General features: G+C 37.2%; 1 protein-coding gene across 1 annotated transcript in view; it reads right to left on the bottom strand.

Moving 5' to 3' along the window:
* The window catches only part of PRIM2 (DNA primase subunit 2), a 324616-nt gene that overhangs the window by 153192 nt on the left and 150787 nt on the right, over positions 1–20637 (bottom strand). The window contains exon 8 of the mRNA XM_029944127.1: positions 6427–6494. Within this exon, the coding sequence (XP_029799987.1) occupies positions 6427–6494 (68 nt within the window). The remainder of the gene's footprint in view (positions 1–6426; positions 6495–20637) is intronic.

The raw sequence follows: 20637 nt of genomic DNA, 5'->3' as shown, positions 1-20637 counted from the left end.
GAGAGCCAGGAGACGACACATCTAATGGTAGGTGCTTTGCAGATAGCAAAGATGCTGATTTACACAAATTCTCTCTGACACTTGGAAGTTTAACTTTTTTTAAGTCTAAGCAAGTTTATTTCTTCCAATTGAGGAGTTCTTGCTATCACTTTTGAAAAAATAGCAGTCTTATGAAATCATTCATTTCTTTTGAGAAGGGAAATATAGTACTTTTCATTAGAAAAATCAGGTTTCCTAAACATGAACTTCTTCAGGTTCTATCACCAAATTGTAAAGCAGAGATAATGAGGGGCACTTGACTGAATCAGTTGGTAGACTGTGCTACTCTTTAATCTCAGGGTTGTGAGTTCAAGCCCTACACTGAGTATAGAGATTACTTAAAGATAAACTCTTTACAAAAATAAGAAATAGAGATAATGATAAAGGACAATCTGTCATGGATTGGTCTCATGGGAGGAGATGGGATGAGATGGTCTGAGTAAGAGCTATAGAAAGTACTTTGTAAACGCTAGCCAGTGTGATTTCTTGGTCCCATCTCCTCCTACCTCTTCTAAAAACTCGCCCCTTCAATTATTTCCTCTTAGTTCCAAAGATTTCATTTCCCCTTAACTTATATATGTTCACCTTCCCAATCCTAAGGAAAAGTACAACTTTCTTCAACTATGAAACTCATGAATATTGTCCACTTTCTTTCCTTCCTCTGCCAAGAGTAGGCTACACTCCCCTGAATTTCCACACACAATTTCTCATTTACTGCTGGACTCTTCACAGGAATCAGACTGGCATCAGCACCATTACAATCTTGTAGCTAAGTCACCAGTGGCTCCCACGTGCCTAATCCAACTGACATTATCAGTTCTCAACGGATTTTTCTGTGGCATGGGACAGTGCTTACCATTCCTTTCTGAAATCTTTCCTTTAGCATCTTTGATCCCATTATCCCTTGTTGTGTTCCTGTTTCATTCAAGATTCCTTCTTGCTTTTTACTGGTTCTCTTTTAATTCACCTCCTACCTCATCACTGCCCATCACAGGTCACTTAAACACTGATGTTGTACATATGAGTTTTACTCACGCCATATCCCCTTGTCACTTTATACTCTCTCCCTGAGTGATATCAACCATTGCTCTGATTTTACCCACCACCTGACCAGTGATGATTAACAAATGAGTCTCTCTCTGATGTAAACCTCAGTCTTAAAACTGTGGTCTGTATATTTAGCCACTTATTAAACATTTGCCCCAGAGCTCCACAGGCACTTCAAGTTTAAAATGTCTTAAACTACCAAACATATAATCTCAGCAACCATATTCATTCCCTGGTCCCCTTACCCTCTTCTATGCTCTTTCTTCATTAGTGACAACATGAGCTCTGAAGTGAGAGTAAAGTTCAGTCCAATGTGAGTACCCACCGGGAGCCACCACTATGCAGGGAGTACAGAATCCAAAATAAGTCACGATCCTATGATTTAAGGAAGTAATTCCATGAGAAACAGAATTCAAATAATAAAATTATGTACTTTGTGTTTAATTCTATTAGAAAAGTTTACCAATTTTGTACCATGTTTAAGTGCCTATCTCTCAAACGAAGTCAAAACTTTAAATCTCTTGAGAATAGAAACTGAGTCTTATTGTTTTACTCCAAGCCTCTAAGGCGCTCAGTTGCTGATGAATTGATGGACACTACAAATGACTAAAAATAAGCTTGTATTTCCATAACATATTGAAGCAAAGTGTTTCTCTGTGCTTAATTTAACTTTTTACTAGAGGACTAGGTTAAACTAAGAAAATCTGGACACATCACTCCTACATCCTCAGAATAATCTATATTGTTAAGCAATATCCTAGATTAGTAGGTTGGCAAAGTGTTACACTAATTCTCTTTTGAGTATCTAAGCCCTGTAGAAAGATTTGTGAATTTCTCTGTATTGCTACTTTAATTTTTACAGGTATTTGTATCATCTCCCAAATTAGTTTTATTGACAAATTTAATTAAAATGCAATTCATCATTCCTCTTTGATCATTAGAAGCACTAAACAAAATTAGACCTAATAATGATCTCAGTCACAACCTCCTATGTCTATCCCCTCTAGGTAAAATCTAAACTATACGAGTCATGCAAATCAATGATGATTACTTTTTTGTAACAAGATTATCATTAGAACCTTTCAAATCAAATTGCATTCTTTCCTACTTTGACCTAAGCAAAAGGAAGGTAAAAAGAAAAACATTATATTTAGACACCCAAAAAAGACAATTCAATATGTTTGAAATGCGTATCACAAGGTTACTTTGTACAAGAGAAAGTGTCAAACTATGCACATCAGCTGCCACCCTACATACAGACATCTCTGACATGGTAATAAAATGAGAAGCCATTTCATTTAATAATAATAAAAAAGCAACATCAGTTGGTGCATATTACATGTAGCATCTAGCCCTGGTTGCCTAGCAACCAGTCCGGAGTGAACTCCGTAGAGAATGAAAGCTCTAAATGAATGTACAGTTCGTGCAAGTTTCAAGGACTTGAAGAGATGTGTCAGTAGTTAATCTAAATTCTAGTTGACAATTACCATACTGAGGTAGAGGAAGAAGAACCTATCATTATTGCATAGAATCAAGCATTAACTAAAGGTGAGATTCAGCCGTTTAGGTTTATATCTCTGAACCAGGATTTATACCTGAAAAAATGTGGCAATATGACTTATAAATTACAAAAACATCATGCAGAAAACAAACAAGTGAATACTGCTGTTATAACATGCATTCATTCATTCAACAAAACACATAATGAATACCTATCATGTGTCATATACCGTCCCCGCACTGTAATTACAAATATGAAAGTCACCTTACAAGCTCTCAAACAGTCCATACTATAATGGAGTCATCAGAAAGTAAACAAATGATTACTGCATTGTGAGTTCTGTAATCCACAAGTAGCCATGGGGATGTTATGGAAACACATATAAAAAACATCAGATTCAGACTTGAGGGAGTGGGCTGGGACCTAAATAATCTGGGAAAATTTATCAGATGAGGTAACATGGGCTAAGTCTTAAAGGACAAGTAAAAATTAGTTAAGTTACTGAAATGGAGGAAGGGGAGAACATTCCAGGCAGAAGGAAAAATATTTCCAAGGGCAGAAAGGTCAACAACAGCAAGCTGTATTAGAGGCATTTCAGCCATCTGGTTGCACTAGAAGTTAGGGGACCAGTACTAAAAGCATCCAGAGACACAGCAGGCCCTTCCAGAATGACCTCATATGCCAGGCAAGAAGTTTAGACCTCATTTGGAATGAAATTGAGGAGAAAAAGAATTATTTTAAGCCAAGGAATAATAGAACTCTGGCAATAATGTGAAATATTTTAAAGAGGGCAAAGAAGGCAACAAGGAAACATATAAGAAGTTACTACAACAAGAGAGATACTCAGGAGACAAATCATCAAGAGATCTGGATGGGCAAGAGAGGGAGGTTGGGGAAGTGACTCAAATAGGACTCGGAAACAGTGCTCTAGGGCACACAAAAACCGTGGATAGCATTCATGCTACTTAACCCAGCGACTGTGAGTCTGAACCATCCTCAACAACAAAACCATTATGCAGAGGTTAAAAAAACGAGCCTCTGAGAAGGAAAAGTAACTGGAGAGAACGGTAAGAGAAGTGGAAAAGAGGAAGTAAGAAGGAAAAATAAAGAGCACTAAAAGATACTAGAAATTAACATCCATCTAAGTTTCTGAATGAGAAGTAATATTCTAAGTTTTAAACGAATAAAAAGATGGTAACTACACTTGTAGCAAGCACAGCATAATCCACACAAGTTCATCTTGTTGAACTTGTTGAAGCATAATGTTGTATATTTGAAACTAAGGCAACATTATGCTTCAACCATACTTCAATTAAAGAGATGGGGAGGGGGGATTAGATAGGAAGTAGAGTCAATTTTCTATAACTACCTTTTTATCCATTCTCACACTTCAAGCATGTGCCCAGAGTTTATTTACATCCTATCTACCGAGTTGCCCAGTCTCAATAACATTCATCCTAGGGTCAGATACGTCAAAATATGAAGTGGGGCCCAGATTAAAATTGCTCTGGTTGCTATTAATCTTTCTATTTGATCTAACTCCTTAAAATATTAAAGCAAAGTCTACTTTACATGTTACAATTCAAAGACACAACTAGCAAATGCTTATTAGATCAGTATCATTTTCAAATTGTTACTCATTCTTTAGCTCAGAAATCCACTGCTTGGTTTTGACATTTCTCATCTACTTTTACGATGACATCTTATCTACACTTGCCTTGGTCTCTGGCAGAAAGCAATGTAATTCTAACTAATTATAGAAATATATTTCTTTAAAACAATTAGACTGATATCTCGAAACACTTTCCAAAATGTGTGATTAATGGATACCATATCAATTTTCCAACCCTGACAAGTAGCAACTGAGATTCAAACACATAAAAGCTGAGAAAGAAATCTTGTGAAGCCATACTTTGCACTGTTTATGCAAGGGCAGGATCCTAGTCTCCTTTCATTTTCAGTGAATTCTCTCTAACTGAGCTCTGTGCAAAGGTAAATCCCAAAGACATTAATATACACATTTATATACATAACACAAATATGTCAAATGCGACAAGCATTTAGTTCACCAACATGTACTACTCGGATTTACTGAAAGTATTTCTTATTTTTCTTTTACTTCTTAAGCTTTACTTCTGATTTGAATATTTGGCCTTTTGTCTATTAGAAGCAGAAGAAAGGGAATAGGAGTAAAATCTTGAAAGAGAAGTAGGCTGTGAAGAGACACGCAGAGATCAAGATGGAATAAATCAGGGTGATTGAGGGTTGCTGAATGGACTCAGGAAAGGAGAGAGGGAGGCAGGGAGGGAGGAAAGAAGTCACGTACAAGCAGGTTGTTACGAAGAGAAGTGGGATGAGCTACAGTTGATAGATTTTTGGCATTAAATTCAAGAGCCAAACTCTCTCAAAACAAGTTAATCAAAGAGAACTGGCAATTCTGGTAACCAGTGCAAGAAACAGGAAATTGGTCCTTAAATTTACTTGGTAATTCATGACATGTTTTCTTCCTATCCATTGGAAGAGAAGAATGGGCTGTCAACATGGGAATTCCACACAATCGAAAATAGCACAGTGACATACAACCATTTAATAAAAATTTTGTCTCTCTATATTTAGGTCCCTTGGACACATTCAAAAAGAAAAAAATAAAAATAAAAAGAAACTATAAAATGTTCACCTACATAAAACATAGGTATGATCAATAATGCATCATATTCAAAAACTTTCAGGGGAAAAAAATGTAGTAACAAATACACCTCAGAATTACTATCCTTTACATCTAAAATATGTAAGATCCAATAAAATCAGGAGATGCTATCAATATATGAATATACAAATAGTTAATCCCACTCCAAAATGAAAATGGATAATAAAATTTTTTAAGATCATTCTTAATAAAAATCAATGAAATGTACTTGGTCACTATAGTATCCTCTATGATTAACTAGTAAATTAGCAATGGTTTTAACTGTCCTCTCCTATTTTGGGTATAGAAGCATGGGCAATCTTGTATAATATAAAAATATAAGTAGAATAAGGTTTTTGAAAAATACATATACTTAAATCTTTAAAATGGTTCATATGCATTGACAAAGTAATTATACTTCTGAGAACCTATGCTAAGAAAATGATTAAAAATAGAGATAAAGATTAACATATGGCATATACTAGTCATTTAGAAATGACCTAAATGCCCCCCAAAAGGATGAGTAAACTACAGTACAGTCATACAATAAAATACCATGCAGCCACTAAAAATGTTTCTGAAGAGATGCTAAGAAGAGGAAAAAACAGTCTTACATTTATTTTAAAATGAAAAAACCAGCAAATTTTATAGAAGTATAATTTCAACACTAGGTTTCAAAGCAGCACAGAAGGAAGAAGTAGTACTTCTGAGTGGTAATGATGGGTGTTTCCCTTCCCTTTCCTGTACTTTCTAATTTTTTTTAAATAATGAGAATATATTATTCTTGTATTTAGAAAACAAATCCCACCTATTGCATCCATCCCCAATAACATGTGGGGGTCCCAGAAGTACGCTTTTGCCTTGCATTTAAATAGACCGCTCACTCCTTTGAGCTCTTTCTGTAATTAGCCACCTCTGCTCGTTTTAACTTCAACTTATCAACGAGTTCTACATACTTTCACTGAATTAAAAAGCTTCCAACGGTACCCTAAAGTCAAGGGTAGCAAGTGTATTATATTAATAACTTCAACTTACATCATAAAATTAGAGCAAGGAAAAAAACCGTGAAGTTTTTAGTAACCCGAACTGTAACAAACTGGACCGGCGCTGACACCCTTGCAGTCAGGAGCCTGACAAGGGTGCGCCGTGTTACCTGAGGTGGCTGAGCAGCGGCTGAAGTCTCTCATCTGACTGCACCGCGGGCAGGGACCTGGCTGTTAACTGAAAGCAGAGACTTGGGTCAGTAAAAACGGCACAGATCAATTACAGGACACATCTGAATACTAAATGCAAAACGGGGAGGGGGGTACTTAATATGTAAGCAGGGGTTTTTTCTTTTTTAAATAAAGAATTGCACAGAAAGCTGACACATTATATGAATAAAGCTAACTACGTGGCTCTAAGTTTTTACACGGTAGGTCACTGAGTTTAGAAGTAAAGAAAAAGGAGGTAAAGCAAAGAGTTAGTGAAAAAATATCTTGAGAATATCTTTCTATGAGTTCATGAAAAAAACCTCTCATCATAAAAATACCACCTTTGTAAATAAAAATGTAAAAACTTCTAAATTTATAGCAACCAAGCTTGTAGCACTGAATCCTGGGATGATGAAGAAACTGGGGAGAGGGACTTTCATTTATAGCTGAGCCACTGTGAAATCGCTTACATGCAGAATTGGTTTCTCTCTCTCTCTCCCCACCCCTCCCCCATGTATTCCTTCATTCTGACAACCATATTACTATAAGAAATCAAGAATGTCTTTTAAACATACAAAAGCAACTCAAAAGTACTTAATATTAACAAATGATGCCAAACTGATCTAGAAAAGAAAATGTAAGATTCAAAGCCTTATATATTATACTTTAGGTTGACAGTGTATCATGAAAATGTGAGCCTCTGCTATACTTTATTCCAATATTAATTATATCTCTATGTATCTCTCATTTTCTTCTGTTCTTAAAAGAAAGCCCTCTTATAAGAATTTAACTCCCCCAAAGTAAAAACATTCATCCAAAGCAATCAAAGAGCTTGAAGTAACCTTAATAAAACATCAAAATAAAAACAAAAGATTTCTTCTAGATTCAATTAGGTCAATCTACGTCTTGAAATCTACCAATGAATTATTTGACAATTCATAAAACAGAACTTTTCTTAAGGCAAACAAAAAACTGAAAGATAGCCTTTGGTTTTGGACAGGGTATCCTTTCTAATTATTTCATACATTAAGTAAAATGTTCTAAAAACAGAAGACATTTAACTCATAACCTAATTTTCAGTATTATGCAAGTAAAATAAAATCACTTTTAAAACATCTAATATATACTATGCTTGTGGGAAAAAAATGTTGACCAAAATGTCATATATGAAGTCATTTTATTTAAATCTTATCTAATTAATAATAATGGAGAGACATTCCCACTCTGGGGCAAGAGTTAACACAAGTCAACAGTTACCAACTAATTTAAAATAAAGCGAGACAGTCTGCTTCAAGTTTAGCATGGGCAAAAGACTCTCTGTATCTCTAAGAAATGTTAAACCTATACTTTATGTATGTTTTATAAACAAAACATTTCTGGGGCACCTGGATGGCTCAGTCGGCTAAGCATCCAACTCTTTTTTTTTGTTTTTGCTTTTTAATTTAAAAAAACACAGCACAGAGCCTGATGCGGTGCAAATCATGAACCACTAGATCATGACCAGAGCTGAAATCAAACGCTTAACCGAGTGAGGCACCCAGGAGGCCCGCATCCATCTCTTGACTTCAGCTCAGGCCATCATCTCATGGTTTGTGAGTGCAGGCTCCGCACTGGGCTCTGCACTGTTCCTCCCACTTCTGTGTTCCTCCCCGACCAATGTGCACGCTCTCGCTCTCTCAAAATAAACTTAAAAAGAAACAAGATTTATAAACAAAACACTTTAACACCCGATATCTGCTAATGTCAAATCCCTTAATAAAATGTCATATAAGAGATTTCATGACTCAGAACCAGACTTATGCTCTAAAAAGAAAATTTATCTAGATACTTCAAACGTGAATTTTCTGAAAACAGATGGAGAAGACAGACTGGTCTTTTTCAGTTACTTCTGTCAATCTATATAGCATGCTTTCTAATCAAACTGTCTTTGCTAAATGAGAGCAAACAAACAACATTCTAGTAACCTCAATATATTTCAAAATGTGTTCATTCCATACAGAGAATATTGCTCAACTCAGCCCTATCATAATCTTTGCCTTCATTTCCTTTTTCCAAAACTATTAATACATCTCCACTCACTGTTGTTTCTGTTTCCACGCTTGCCTCTTCCCTAATTTATTCTCCACACCAAGGCCAGAGTGAAATTTTCAAAATAAAAGTTAACCAGTCCCCTAATTTAAATCATTTAATAATTCCCTTAGGTTCTTGGGCTGAAGTTTTTACACTTGCTCTTTCATTAGACATTTTTCTAAAATGTCCTATTGAGCCACACTGCTGAAACACTGGGGACAGAATGAGTGTGACTAACTATAAGCACACTTCAGAGATACTGCAGGTTCAGTTCCAGACCAACATAATAGAGCAAATATTCCCCAAAAAAATAATTTAAAAAAAAGTGAATCAAATAGATTATTTGGTTTCCCAGTGCACATAAGAGTTATGTAGTAGTTATACTATACTATAGCCTATTAAGTATGCATGGCATTATGTTTAAAAAAAAATGTACTTACTTTAAAAGTACTTTACTGCTAAAAAATACTAACCTTCCTCTGAGCTTTCAGCAAGTCATAATGTTTTTTGCTGGTAGAGGGTCTTGCCTTAATGTGGATGACAGCTGCCTGATCCAGGGTGGTGTCTGCTGAGGTATGAGGTGGCTATGGCAATTTCATAAAATAAAAGAGAAGTTTGCCACCTCCACTAATTCTTCCTTTCAGGAATGATTCTCCGTAGTATATGATGCGGTCTGATAACATGGCCCCCACAGAAGTTCTTTCCAAATTAGAGTTAATCCTCTCAAACCCTGCCGTTGCTTCCTCAACTAAGTTTACATCATGTTCTAAATCCTATATTGTAATTTCAACAATCTACACAGCATCTTTACCAGTACACTCCATCTCAAGAAAGCACTTTCTGTGCTCATCCATAAGAAACAGCTCCTGATTTGTTCAAGTTTGATCATGAGTTTGAAGCAATTCAGGCACATCTTCAGGCTCCCTTCTAATTCTAGTTCTCTTGCTATTTCCACCACATCTGCACTTACTTCCTCCACAGAAGTCTTAAACGCCTCAAGTCATCCCTGAGGGTTGGAATCAACTCCTCCCAAATTCCTATCAATGTTGATATTTTGACCTTTTCTCAAGAATCACAAATGTCCTCGATGGTATCTTCGATGTTGAATCCTGTCTGGGTTTTCAATTCACTTTCCCAGATCCACCAGAGGAATCACTATGTATGGCAGCTACAACATTCCAAAATACATTTCTTAATTAATAAGACTTGAATGTTGAAATTACTCCTCATATATTGTATTAGCAGGCATGAAAACATTAATCTTGTTGTATATCTCCATCAGAGCTCCTGGGTGAGCATTGTCAATGAACAGCAATATTTTGAATCTTTTTTTCTGAGCAAGAGGTCTCAACAGTGGACTTAAAATATTCAGTAAACCATGTTATATACAGAGGCACTATCACTCAGACTTTGTTGTTCCCTTTATAGAGCACAGGGAGAGTAGATGTAGCATAATTCTACAGGGCCCTAGGAATTTCGAAATGATAAAAAGCATTGGCTTCACCTTAGAGCCACCAGCTGCCTTAAGCCCTAACAAAAGAGTCAGCCTGTCCTTGGAAGCTCTGAAGCCTGACACTGACTTCTCCTCTCTAGCTATGAAAGTCCTAGATGGCATCTTCTTCCTATATGAGGCCGTTTCCTCTGCAGTGGAAATCTGTTGTTTAGTGTAACCACCTTCATTAATTAGCTTGGCTAGATCTTCTGGCTACTTGCTGCAGCTTCTCCATCAGCACCTCCTGTTTCATTCTGCACTTTGATGCTATCGAAGCAGCATCTTTGCTTAAACTCCATGATACAACCTCTGTGAGCTTCAAACTTTTCTTCTGCACCTTCCTCACCTATGTTGGCCTTCACAGAACTGAAGAGAGTTAGAGCTTTGCTCCAGATCACCTTTGGCTTAAGGGAATGTTATGGCTGATTTGATCTTCTATCCAGATCATAAAAACCTTCTCCATACAGCAAAAAGGCTGTTTTGCTTTCTTATCATTCACATGCTCACTGAAATAGCACTTTTAATTTCTTCAAGAACTTCTTTGTATTCACAACTTGACTGGTACAAGAGGCCTAATTTTAGGCCCATCTCAGTTTTTAAAATGCCCTCCTCACAAAGCTTAATAATTTCTTTAAAGTGAAGACGAGTGAACACTTGTCTCATCTGAATACTTAGAGACCACTGTAGAGTTATTAATTGGCCTAATTTCAATGTTGTTACATCTCAGGGAATAGGGAGGCCCAAGGGGAGAGAGACCCAGGGGAATGGGTGGTTGGTCAGTCAGAACACAGAAAATATTTATCAATTAAGTTTGCTATCTTCTATGGGTACAACTTGTGGAGGACCAAAACAATTATAATAGTAACATCAAATATCCCCAAACACAGATTATCTTAACAAATATGATAGTGAAAATGTTTGAAATTTTGTGAGAATTACCAAAAGGTAACATAGAGACACAGAGTGAGCTAATGTAATTAGAAAAATGGCACCAATAGACTGGCTCAATGCAAGGTTGCCACGACCCTTCAATTTGTAAAACAAAACAAAATAGCAGCAGTATCTGCAAAACACAATAAAACCAGATATGCCTATACAGTTTCTGCCAACTGCACAAGACACAACGGAAGCATATCAGGTAGGAAGCTGTCATAGCTCCAGTTTCTGGCTCAGTGATTTGATTCTCACCTCACCCTTCCCATTCCCTTCAGCTTATTTTCAAGTTTTAATCACTGACAAGAATAATTCCTCAATCACTGGTCAGTGCTCTTAGTAAAATTATTTCAAGGAAGATTTTGAATCTTCCAAAGGTTTTGCTTTCAACTTTAAAACAATTAGCATTTTCAAAAAGAGCATGTATCTCTTCATGGTAAGCAGATGAGGTTATAAAGCTATTCCAAAGCGCTTCGAAGCCATCTGCTGACCTTTTGCTGACAGAATATAAACCTCATTTTAGGGACTGCTGGCTCTGAAATTTCTCTCTGAGTCCAAATCACTAAGACTGCATTCCCTGGACTATGAGGGGCTCTGCATCTCCAGAACCGGCATAACAGATATTTAATAAATATTAATGTGTCACAAATCCAAAAACTTGCAAGTGTATAATTCCATGCAAGTATACCCATATCTACATCTCATGGTTAAAGCTTTTCAATTCATGCTTCGAGCAAAACTAAATCTAAATCAAAACTGTATAATAACTGTCAGGATTACAAAGAAGCAATATACTATCATAAGGTTTTCCTTTTTTTTTTTTTCTTCCTGTTTTTATTTATTTTAGAGAGAGAGAGACAGCAAGAACAGGGGAGGGTCAGAAAGAGAGGGAGACACAGAATCTGAAGCAGGCTCCAGGCTCTGAGCTGTCAGCACAGAGCCCAATACGGGGCCCAAACCCACAAACCGTGAGATCATGACCTGAGCCGGAGCCAGATGCTTATCTGACTGTGCCACACAAGTGCCCTATCATAAGGTTTTCAACATTAAAAACTTTCCACTATAGCATGAAATGAATAATTGTCTAGTTTGGTTTGCATGTTTTGTTTGTCGTTTTTAATTTTAAAAAAATACAGCAACATCCTTGACTGGTAAGAATGAAAGAAAAGAAGATCTATCACAGTTTACATCTGTAATGACTAAAATGACTGTATGAGTTGGAGCTGTTTCATAAGAACCATAAAAAAAAGTTGGCATAACATATGCTTTCTTATTACTGTTGAGAGGTTGGGGGTGAGCTGTTAGAATGTCCTTTCATTATTAAGAATATATCTATAGGGTGGCTATAGTCAATTAAGTGTCTGACTTCAGCTCAGGTCATGATCTCACCACCATTCATGGGCTTGAGCCCCACATCGGGCTCTGTGCTGACAGCTCAGAATCTGGAGCCTGCTTTGGATTCTGTGTCTCCCTCTCTGCCCCTCCCCCAATCATGCCCTGTCTCTCAAAAATGAACAAACACTTAAAAATTTTTAAAAAAAGAATATATCTATCAAAATGAACTAATGCAAGGCTTGTGTGGTTTTAAGACAAGTGTAACAGACTACTGATTCTTTTTTTTTTTTAACGTTTATTTATTTATTTTGAAAGAGAGAGAGAGAGAGAGAGAGAGAGAGAGAGAGCACTAGAGCAGGGGAGGGACAAAGAATTCCAAGCAAACTGCGCACAGCCACTGCAGACCCTGACGCCGGCCGAACCCATGAACTGTGAAATCATGACCTGAGCCAAAGTGAGATGCTTAACCGATGGAGCCACCCAGGTGCCCCACGCTTACTGATTCTTAAATAAATCTCATTTTAATGGTCAGTATCACTGAGTATATCTAGCATTTTACATTATGTTTAAGTACAAAAAAATAAGGAATTTTGCCATCTAACCATTCTCCTTTTTAAAAATTTTTTAAATGTTTTATTTATTTTGAGAGAGTGATAGCATATGTGCATGCACGTACACATGTGGGGTGGGGGGAGGGGCAGAGAAAGGGAAAGAGAGAATCCTAAGCAGGCTCAGAGCTGTCATCACTGAGCCCAATGCAGGGCTCCATTCTCCAAACTGTGAGATCATGATCTGAGCCACCTGACAGAGCCATTTAGGTACCCCTAAAAATTCTCCTTTTAATACCAATACATACCACTGATATTCAAAGGTACAAAAGACAAGAGAAAGTCTGCAGGCCTGTGATCCAATTCTGTCACTATACTTCTGAGGAAACCGGGTTCTTTAGACCATAAGCCACTAGCCACCGCACACATACAGAGCCTGTGCTGGCTCCTGAGATCAGCCCCCGCACCGCGGAGCACACTCTCCACTGCCATTTTACGAGTCAAAGCAAAGGACTCTTTGTCTGTAAAGCAATCAGAGGCTCTTGCCCAATCCCAGTGGGATTCTGTCTCCTCTTATTTCACTTTCACAAGAGGACATGTTCTTCAAGGTTCACCAAACCATAAACTTACAGTCTTGAAGATTCCCTAATTTTGCACTCAAGGTTCGTTTACATGATTTGCAACTTGGCTCAAATGTAGCAGCCGCCCGGAGGCCTTCCCTCATCACCTGTGGTGAAGCAGTACCCTATCTGCAGGTATTCCGTTACTCAGTCATCTCACAACACACATCACTATCTGAAAGTATCTTAGTACTTTGTTTACTTGTGTCATTCTCTCCTCAAAAGAATATAAACTCTGTCTTTTCTGTCTTGCCCATTCTTCCTCCACTGCTTAAAACAGTATATGGTGTGGCATACAGTAGGCACTCAATAAATACTGTAGAGTAGACGAAAGATTCACCCTGCTCAAACATTTCATGAGTTTAGAAAAGTCTGCCCTAGACACTGGTCCTTTGGGTCTTGCATTTCTAAAGCTGTCAGAAGTCAATATGACTTATCAGCTACAGAGGGTGCACACGTTTCTCTTTTCATTTCTAGCTCACGGGAGTATCTTAAGTCCTCCTTTGACGAGGGGAAGCGTTCCACCACTCAATGCAGTTGAAACTGCGGCTCCCTGGTTCAAAGGAAACAGCCCAAAAACACCAGTCCAAACCTCAAATTATGGATATACTATAAAAAGGCATTACCAAAAAAGTAATCCTGACATAATTCCTTCTTTCTAATCTATGTCTTTTGGTGTGGGATTTTTTGTTTTGTTTTGGTCATTAAATAATAGCTACAAATAAAGCAAAAATGTCTACTAAAATTTATTTTTCCAACATTACTGTAAGTTTAAAACATACATCAAAGTTCAAAGTCTTCTACAGTGAACCCCCATTAAAAAAACATAACCTGGCAAGACTACATCTGCTTCAAAAATTTACAGAAAATGAGGCGGGAACCGTGTACAAAGTGATTCTATTAAAATAAAGCTCACTTAGATATAAAAAAATATCCTTGTCATTTATGTAAATTGTTACATAGTGAAAGTGTTATGTTAAACAATTTTCAAGATACTACTGTTAAGTAAATGGGATGCACTTCCGGTTAGGTAAGTTACTTTGAAAGGAGACTTAAAACACCTCCAGCTCAAAAGGACATAAAGTTGCAAGAAAATTTAAATTCAAATAGCAATTAGATGATTAATCTACTCAAGGATGGAAACCACAGATATAAAGCATGCTTGGCTCTCGTGTCTTTTCAAGAGTAAGGCAAACATACAAATATTTTCTTCTTTCCACTCAAATTACATCAGCATGGAAAAAGTAATTTTTAGAATTATGATCATGGAGGTAAGTACATGCATACATTTATTCTACATACATTTGTGTTTGAAACAGTTCAAGAAGAGGAAAGAAAGGCTGAGTAGGGGCACCTGGGTGGCTCAGGTCATGATCTCACTTTTGTAAGTTCGAGCCCCGCGTTGGGCTCTGAGCCCGGAGCCTGCTTCTGATTTGTCTCCCTCTCTCTCTGCCCCTCCCCACTCATGCTCTGTCTCTCTGTCTCAAAAATAAGTAAAACATTAAAAAAAAAAAAAAGAAAGAAAGAAAGGCTGAGTAATTTTCTAGCAGTATGAGAAATGGCTTGTAGGTGGGTAATCCAGGAATCAAATTACGGTAGAAATAGCAGCAACAGAAAGGAAGATATGGATGTGAGAAACATGAAGGAAGAATACTCCAAATAATTTTATGCCTAAAACAGAAGAATATGTTATAGATACAGACATCTAGGTAGGTAGATTGTTCTATCAATTGCAACATCGTAGCTCTAGGAAGAGGAGGTTGGGAAGAAGAAGGGAAATCAAGTGTTTTGGCATGCTGAATTTGAGGTGCTTCTGAATACCCAAGAAGCAACTGAATATGTGGATCTAGAGCCCAGAAGAGGATATGATGCTAAAGATATAAATTTAGGTGTTATCAGTAAGTCAGTCACAGGTAAAACCATGGACAAAAATGGCCTGGGATCACACATAAAGCAATGATGTCCAACTGTTATTCACTACTAGGTTATAGAGCACAGTGTTGAGGGTTCATTCCAAGGCACATCCAGGAGAGAGGACTGCTACCATTGCTCTGGATATGGAATGGGAGATTACAGGTATCTGCCTGGTGTGTGCTATCCCTAGTGGGAGTAAGCAGAAAAATATGGAATTTTGCCATTAGACTTAAAAGTTTATAACACTGACTCTAGCAATTACAGATTTATTAGACGGGGGGGGGGGGGGGGAGAGGGAGAGAGATAGAGATACAACCAACAGCTCCTTTAACTCTTTCATTAAATACCTGAAATAAATTAGTTTGTAAAAGAGAAAATGTTCCCTAAGGAAAGACTTCTGCCTCTAGTTGTGAAGCTATTACTCTTAACATCCTAAAAGAGACTGTGCTATCAGCCAGTTGTTACTTTGAAACAAAATTTTTAAAAGGCCCTGTAGAAAGGGAGGAAAATTCATGATTTTCTTCTTCAAATGATGGGTATGAAGGGAAGGAACAAGAATACACAAGGAGGTAAACTACATAGGTAAATACGGTAAATGATTCTTAAAGGGTCAATAGACATTTTGAAAACAAAGGTGACTCAATCAGTTGAAAATGAAGAACAAGAGGGTGGCTTCATTTTAAAATCCCTTCTTTCTGAACTACTCACCCAACACTGGCTAAATTAAAACACATAAAAATGACAAGAAAACAATGCTCACTTGGAAAATATTGCTCAATTTTGTTCTCTGGCGTTTTACCCTCTACCACTCATTTCAGCTTCCTTACAAAAACTCAAGAGGAATGACAATACTCACTAATATCAAAGTTGTACCTTAACTGAACTCCAAGATAGGTAATCAGCACAAGTTAGACCTCTCCTTACAGATCATCTTGTTCTACTCAAAGAGGCAGAATAGTACTCTCTCTTCCAGTGATAATAGGGCAGTGGCATTTATATACATCTACAAATGACAAAAACACCAAATTTAGTGTTTTTTGTTCTGGTTTGATTTTCTTATTTTTTTACTTTTAATAGACTTTATTTTTACAGCAATTTTAGGTTCACAGAAGAACTGAGAGGAAGGTACAGAGATTCCCAGTACACTCATATGTGTAACCTCTCCCATGACCACATCCCCCAGAAAGTGGCGCAGTTACCAAACCTGATGAATCTACATTGACACACCCAAAGTCCACAGTTTACATTAGGGTTCACTCTTGTTATACATTCTATGGGGTTGGACAAATATATAGTACATATATCTACCACTGTAGTGTCATACACAACAGTTTCACTATCCTAAAAGTCCTCTGTGCTCCGCCTATTCATCCCTTCCTTTCCCCCACCCAGCTTCCCAATGCCTGGCAATCACTCATCTTTCTACTGTACTGTCTCCCTAGTTTTGCCTTTGCCAGAACACTGTAGCAAAGGCAAAACTAGGCAGACCACTTCAAGATGGGTCACTTGGACATGAACATTATTTTGCGTTCAAAATAATCAAAACCCAACTGATTCAGGAAAAGCTCTTTATTTCCCCTTCAATTGCCTGCTGATACTAGAAAGGGAGCTATTAATAAAGATTCCTCTTTACCTAAGAAACTTACCTACCTTGCAGGGCAACCTTGGGTTTGCAAACATCTCCTCACCTTCCTGCTAATGATTTCCTTCCCTATGTGTCCTCAGACCATATCCATAGCTCATGTAAGCAGTACATCGCCAGGCTGTCCTCGGAATTTCAATGTCTGTGTTGATTCCCCATACATATGCTATTAACCTGAATTTTCCCGTTAATCTGTCTCATAGCAGAAGGAACCAAAAGGAAAGGAAATTCTTCCTCTCCAACAATATCACATAGTTGTAATCATACAGCATATAGCCTTTTCAGATTGGCTTCTTCCACTTACCAATATGTTTTTAAGATTCCTCCATGTCTTTTCATGGTTTGAGAGCTCACTTCTTTTTAGCATTCCATCATCTGGATGTACGACAGTTACTTATCTATTCACCACCTAAAGGATGTCTTGGTTGCTTCCAACCTCTGGCTGTTATGAATACAGCTGCTATAATAAACATCCACATGCAGGTTTTTATGTGGACACAAGTTTTGAACAGGTGTGTTTTTAAATTAAAAACAAGTGGGAATGCTTTTCAAAATGCCTTTATATAGTTTCCTCATTTCATACAAGATTTGAGAAGGCTCCCACTGAACCTTACTTCACCCAAGAAGACCAACTCAAAATCTAGAATACTAACACGTTTCTAAATTGAAGATGTATATATTATGCTTATGCCTAAGTTCCAAGAGATAAAAATTTATAGGTTGGAAATTTTTTTCTGAAATCAAGAGGCAACAATTTATTTAAATGGAGACCTTACAACAACAAAAGATAGAGCTCCAGAGAGAACAGGTTGTTGAGCAGAACTACCACTTTTATTACTGGGACCAAGGCAGATGCCAAGTAAAATTAACTTTTACAAGCAGCTGCTCTTCCAACTTCATTGATGTTAGCAATGGAAAATCCTATGTCTTTTTGAACTTCATTTTCTTATAATAGCAATGGACCCCAACTACAAGTCCCAAACTGTGAGAACCCACATTATATTCCCCCTTGCTCCTGGAACCAAGTTTGTTCCCCAGTTTCATGTTCCCCTCTGGCTGCCTGAGATGCTGTTCATCACGAATCCAAACACTCAGTGCCCAGATGCCCACAGTAGTTTGTGGTTTTCACTGGGCCGGTACACACACTATGTCACTTGATCTTCACAAGAGAGTTGGTTTCATCAGTACGATGCTTCAGTACATGAAAATTTCCCTATCAGCTAGCCTCAAATATGATTTTCAATATGTAGGCTCCAAAAACCAACCAACAACCTTGTCAAGCAAAACGCATAGATTTCATTTGAGCTCTAAACATGCCCAAGTAGTTTAATTGCCAAAGAATATTAAACAGTGCAGAGTTAACAAGATATTTCCAGTTCAGGGGTCTGGATGATATGAAGAACTGAGAGAGTAAACCTGGGAATAACACAAGCAGACATCCCAGTGCTGATTTTTGATCATGAAACCTATGGTGTGAAAAGAAGCTTGTTATTCAGAGGCTAACCTAAGCACCTTACTGATGCTCTACATCATTTAGAAATGTAAAACAATTGCTTGAGCACGGGGGAAAAAGGGGTATTTCTTCCATAAAGTAAGATACCCATAAAGTCATTTTACTTCTAAAATACTCCAATAATTTTGGTTCAAAATTCTTAAGCAAGCGGTTTCACAATTGGACTTCTCATAAGCCAAACAAAGATCTGGCAAGTGGAATTCAATACATCTTGTTTTTCATACTGGCACCCAAGAGGTAATGCATTGTCAAACTTCTGTTTGTCTTCTTAAAGGATTGCTCTTGTGGAGTAGGAATAAAGGCAGCAGCAACACAGCCAGCATTACTAGAAGTTCTATATAGACTCTGATCTTCACAAGAGCCCTAAAAGTACGCTTATCCCCAAGGATGCCAGGGCTTCACAGAGTACTCAGCCAAAGACACCTGGAACACCCCAGGGAGCAGGTGACCTTTGTGCTCTAAGCTCCAAATTTTTTTAGCCTCATGTATTTGTTTTACATATTTATCCAAAATTTGCATTTGATTCTAAACCTGGTCTTTCTTGATTTTACTGAGAATAAAACAGTGCCATTGCTGTCTTATATACACTTTATATATTCCCTAATATATCTAGGCCTAAATAGTTGACCATCCTAAAGCATTAGAAAACATGCTACCACATCTATACTCCTTACAGCTTCCCTGAAAGAAATCTCCAGTGCTACATTTGGGATAGGGAAGTCGCTGAGATGACTCTGGCCCTTGCTGGATTTCACCGGCCATATCCTGTGTCATTTTGTATAACTGCCACAGTCACACAGAGACAGAACTGACATTTGTTCAGCCATAAATCTTTATATTCAAAGACTCTAAAATCATTTAAATTCCTAGATTTTCCTTTCATTTAATAAATTTGTGAGGCAGTAACAGAAGTTCTAAAGTTCCTTATTCATTATATTTTCATTCATCATTTTTGTATCCCAAAACATCTATACCATATTTGCCTAAATTTACAACTCTCAATTTCCCATTTAATGTAAGAAATATTCTTATCTGGAGTTTCCACAACCAAACTGTTCCTTTTCTGTTTGTTATTTGTAACCATGAATCTTAGGCAAAATAATATGTGGAAGTTTTTCATAAAGCTTCCTAAATATGCACATAAATTCTACTATGTGCACTGAAATTGCCAACTGCATCTATAGGCTTCTAGTAAATGTTTAAAAGACTGCCCACACAGAATAGTGGCTTTCATAGTCGATGCTGTTTATCTTCTTTAAGTAGTAGTCCACGACTCTTTAACTTCCTGCTGAGTCTATTTCCTGGTTTAAATGGCAGACCTAAGCTACACATTACACTTGCAATCTTATCTCCATTCTAAATATTATTAAACAATGTGCCACTTCTAATACTGGGAGCTTTAAATTAAATATAATCTATTCTGCACTACACTTATATACTTAAATTTATTAAATAATCTAAAACTAATGCCAAAAGGTCCACAATTGTATTTATTACAAAAAGTAAAGTTACATTACAAGTAAAGTAATATTAGAAAAAGTGAAGCACACAAAAGATATGTATGTCTAAGTACATATTTTCATTTTTCTACAAGAACTCTTTTTCCGTCAACGTGGACTTTTACTAACACTTGGAAGCAGAGAGAGAGTAACAGGGAGTGTAGTGAAGGGAGTGGATAGGATTTTTTTATTAAAGCATCAGTAACAGCAATGTGTTATGTGACAAAACACAGCCCTTGGGAAGACACTTGAAGAAATGGAGGGTCTTAGTTGTTAAAAACAAGTGATCAACAAGGATACATAAGACTTCCATTTCCTCCCACAGCTGAACTTCAAACCACTGACCCAAATGTATAGTTCAAGCATGGTAGCCCCAGATGGCTAACAACATACTTCTAGCATTTATGTTAACAGATGCTGCAAAAAGTATTCATTTGCCTAGTACTTCAGCTACTTTTCCTTGCCTTTAGGACTCAATTTTCCTGCTGTCTTAGAACACCTTGATTTCTTCCTTGATACAGACTGCTTTTGTAGATATAGAGACTGTTTTTAGTTAAGGGTAAAAAAGCCCAGTGCTCCTTCATATCTCATTCATAGTTTTCTTT

This window comes from Suricata suricatta, chromosome 7, assembly GCF_006229205.1.
Source record: "Suricata suricatta isolate VVHF042 chromosome 7, meerkat_22Aug2017_6uvM2_HiC, whole genome shotgun sequence".
Taxonomy (NCBI): domain Eukaryota; kingdom Metazoa; phylum Chordata; class Mammalia; order Carnivora; family Herpestidae; genus Suricata; species Suricata suricatta.
The sequence above is the reverse complement of the archived record's forward strand: the minus strand, read 5'-3'. Positions and strand labels throughout refer to the sequence as shown.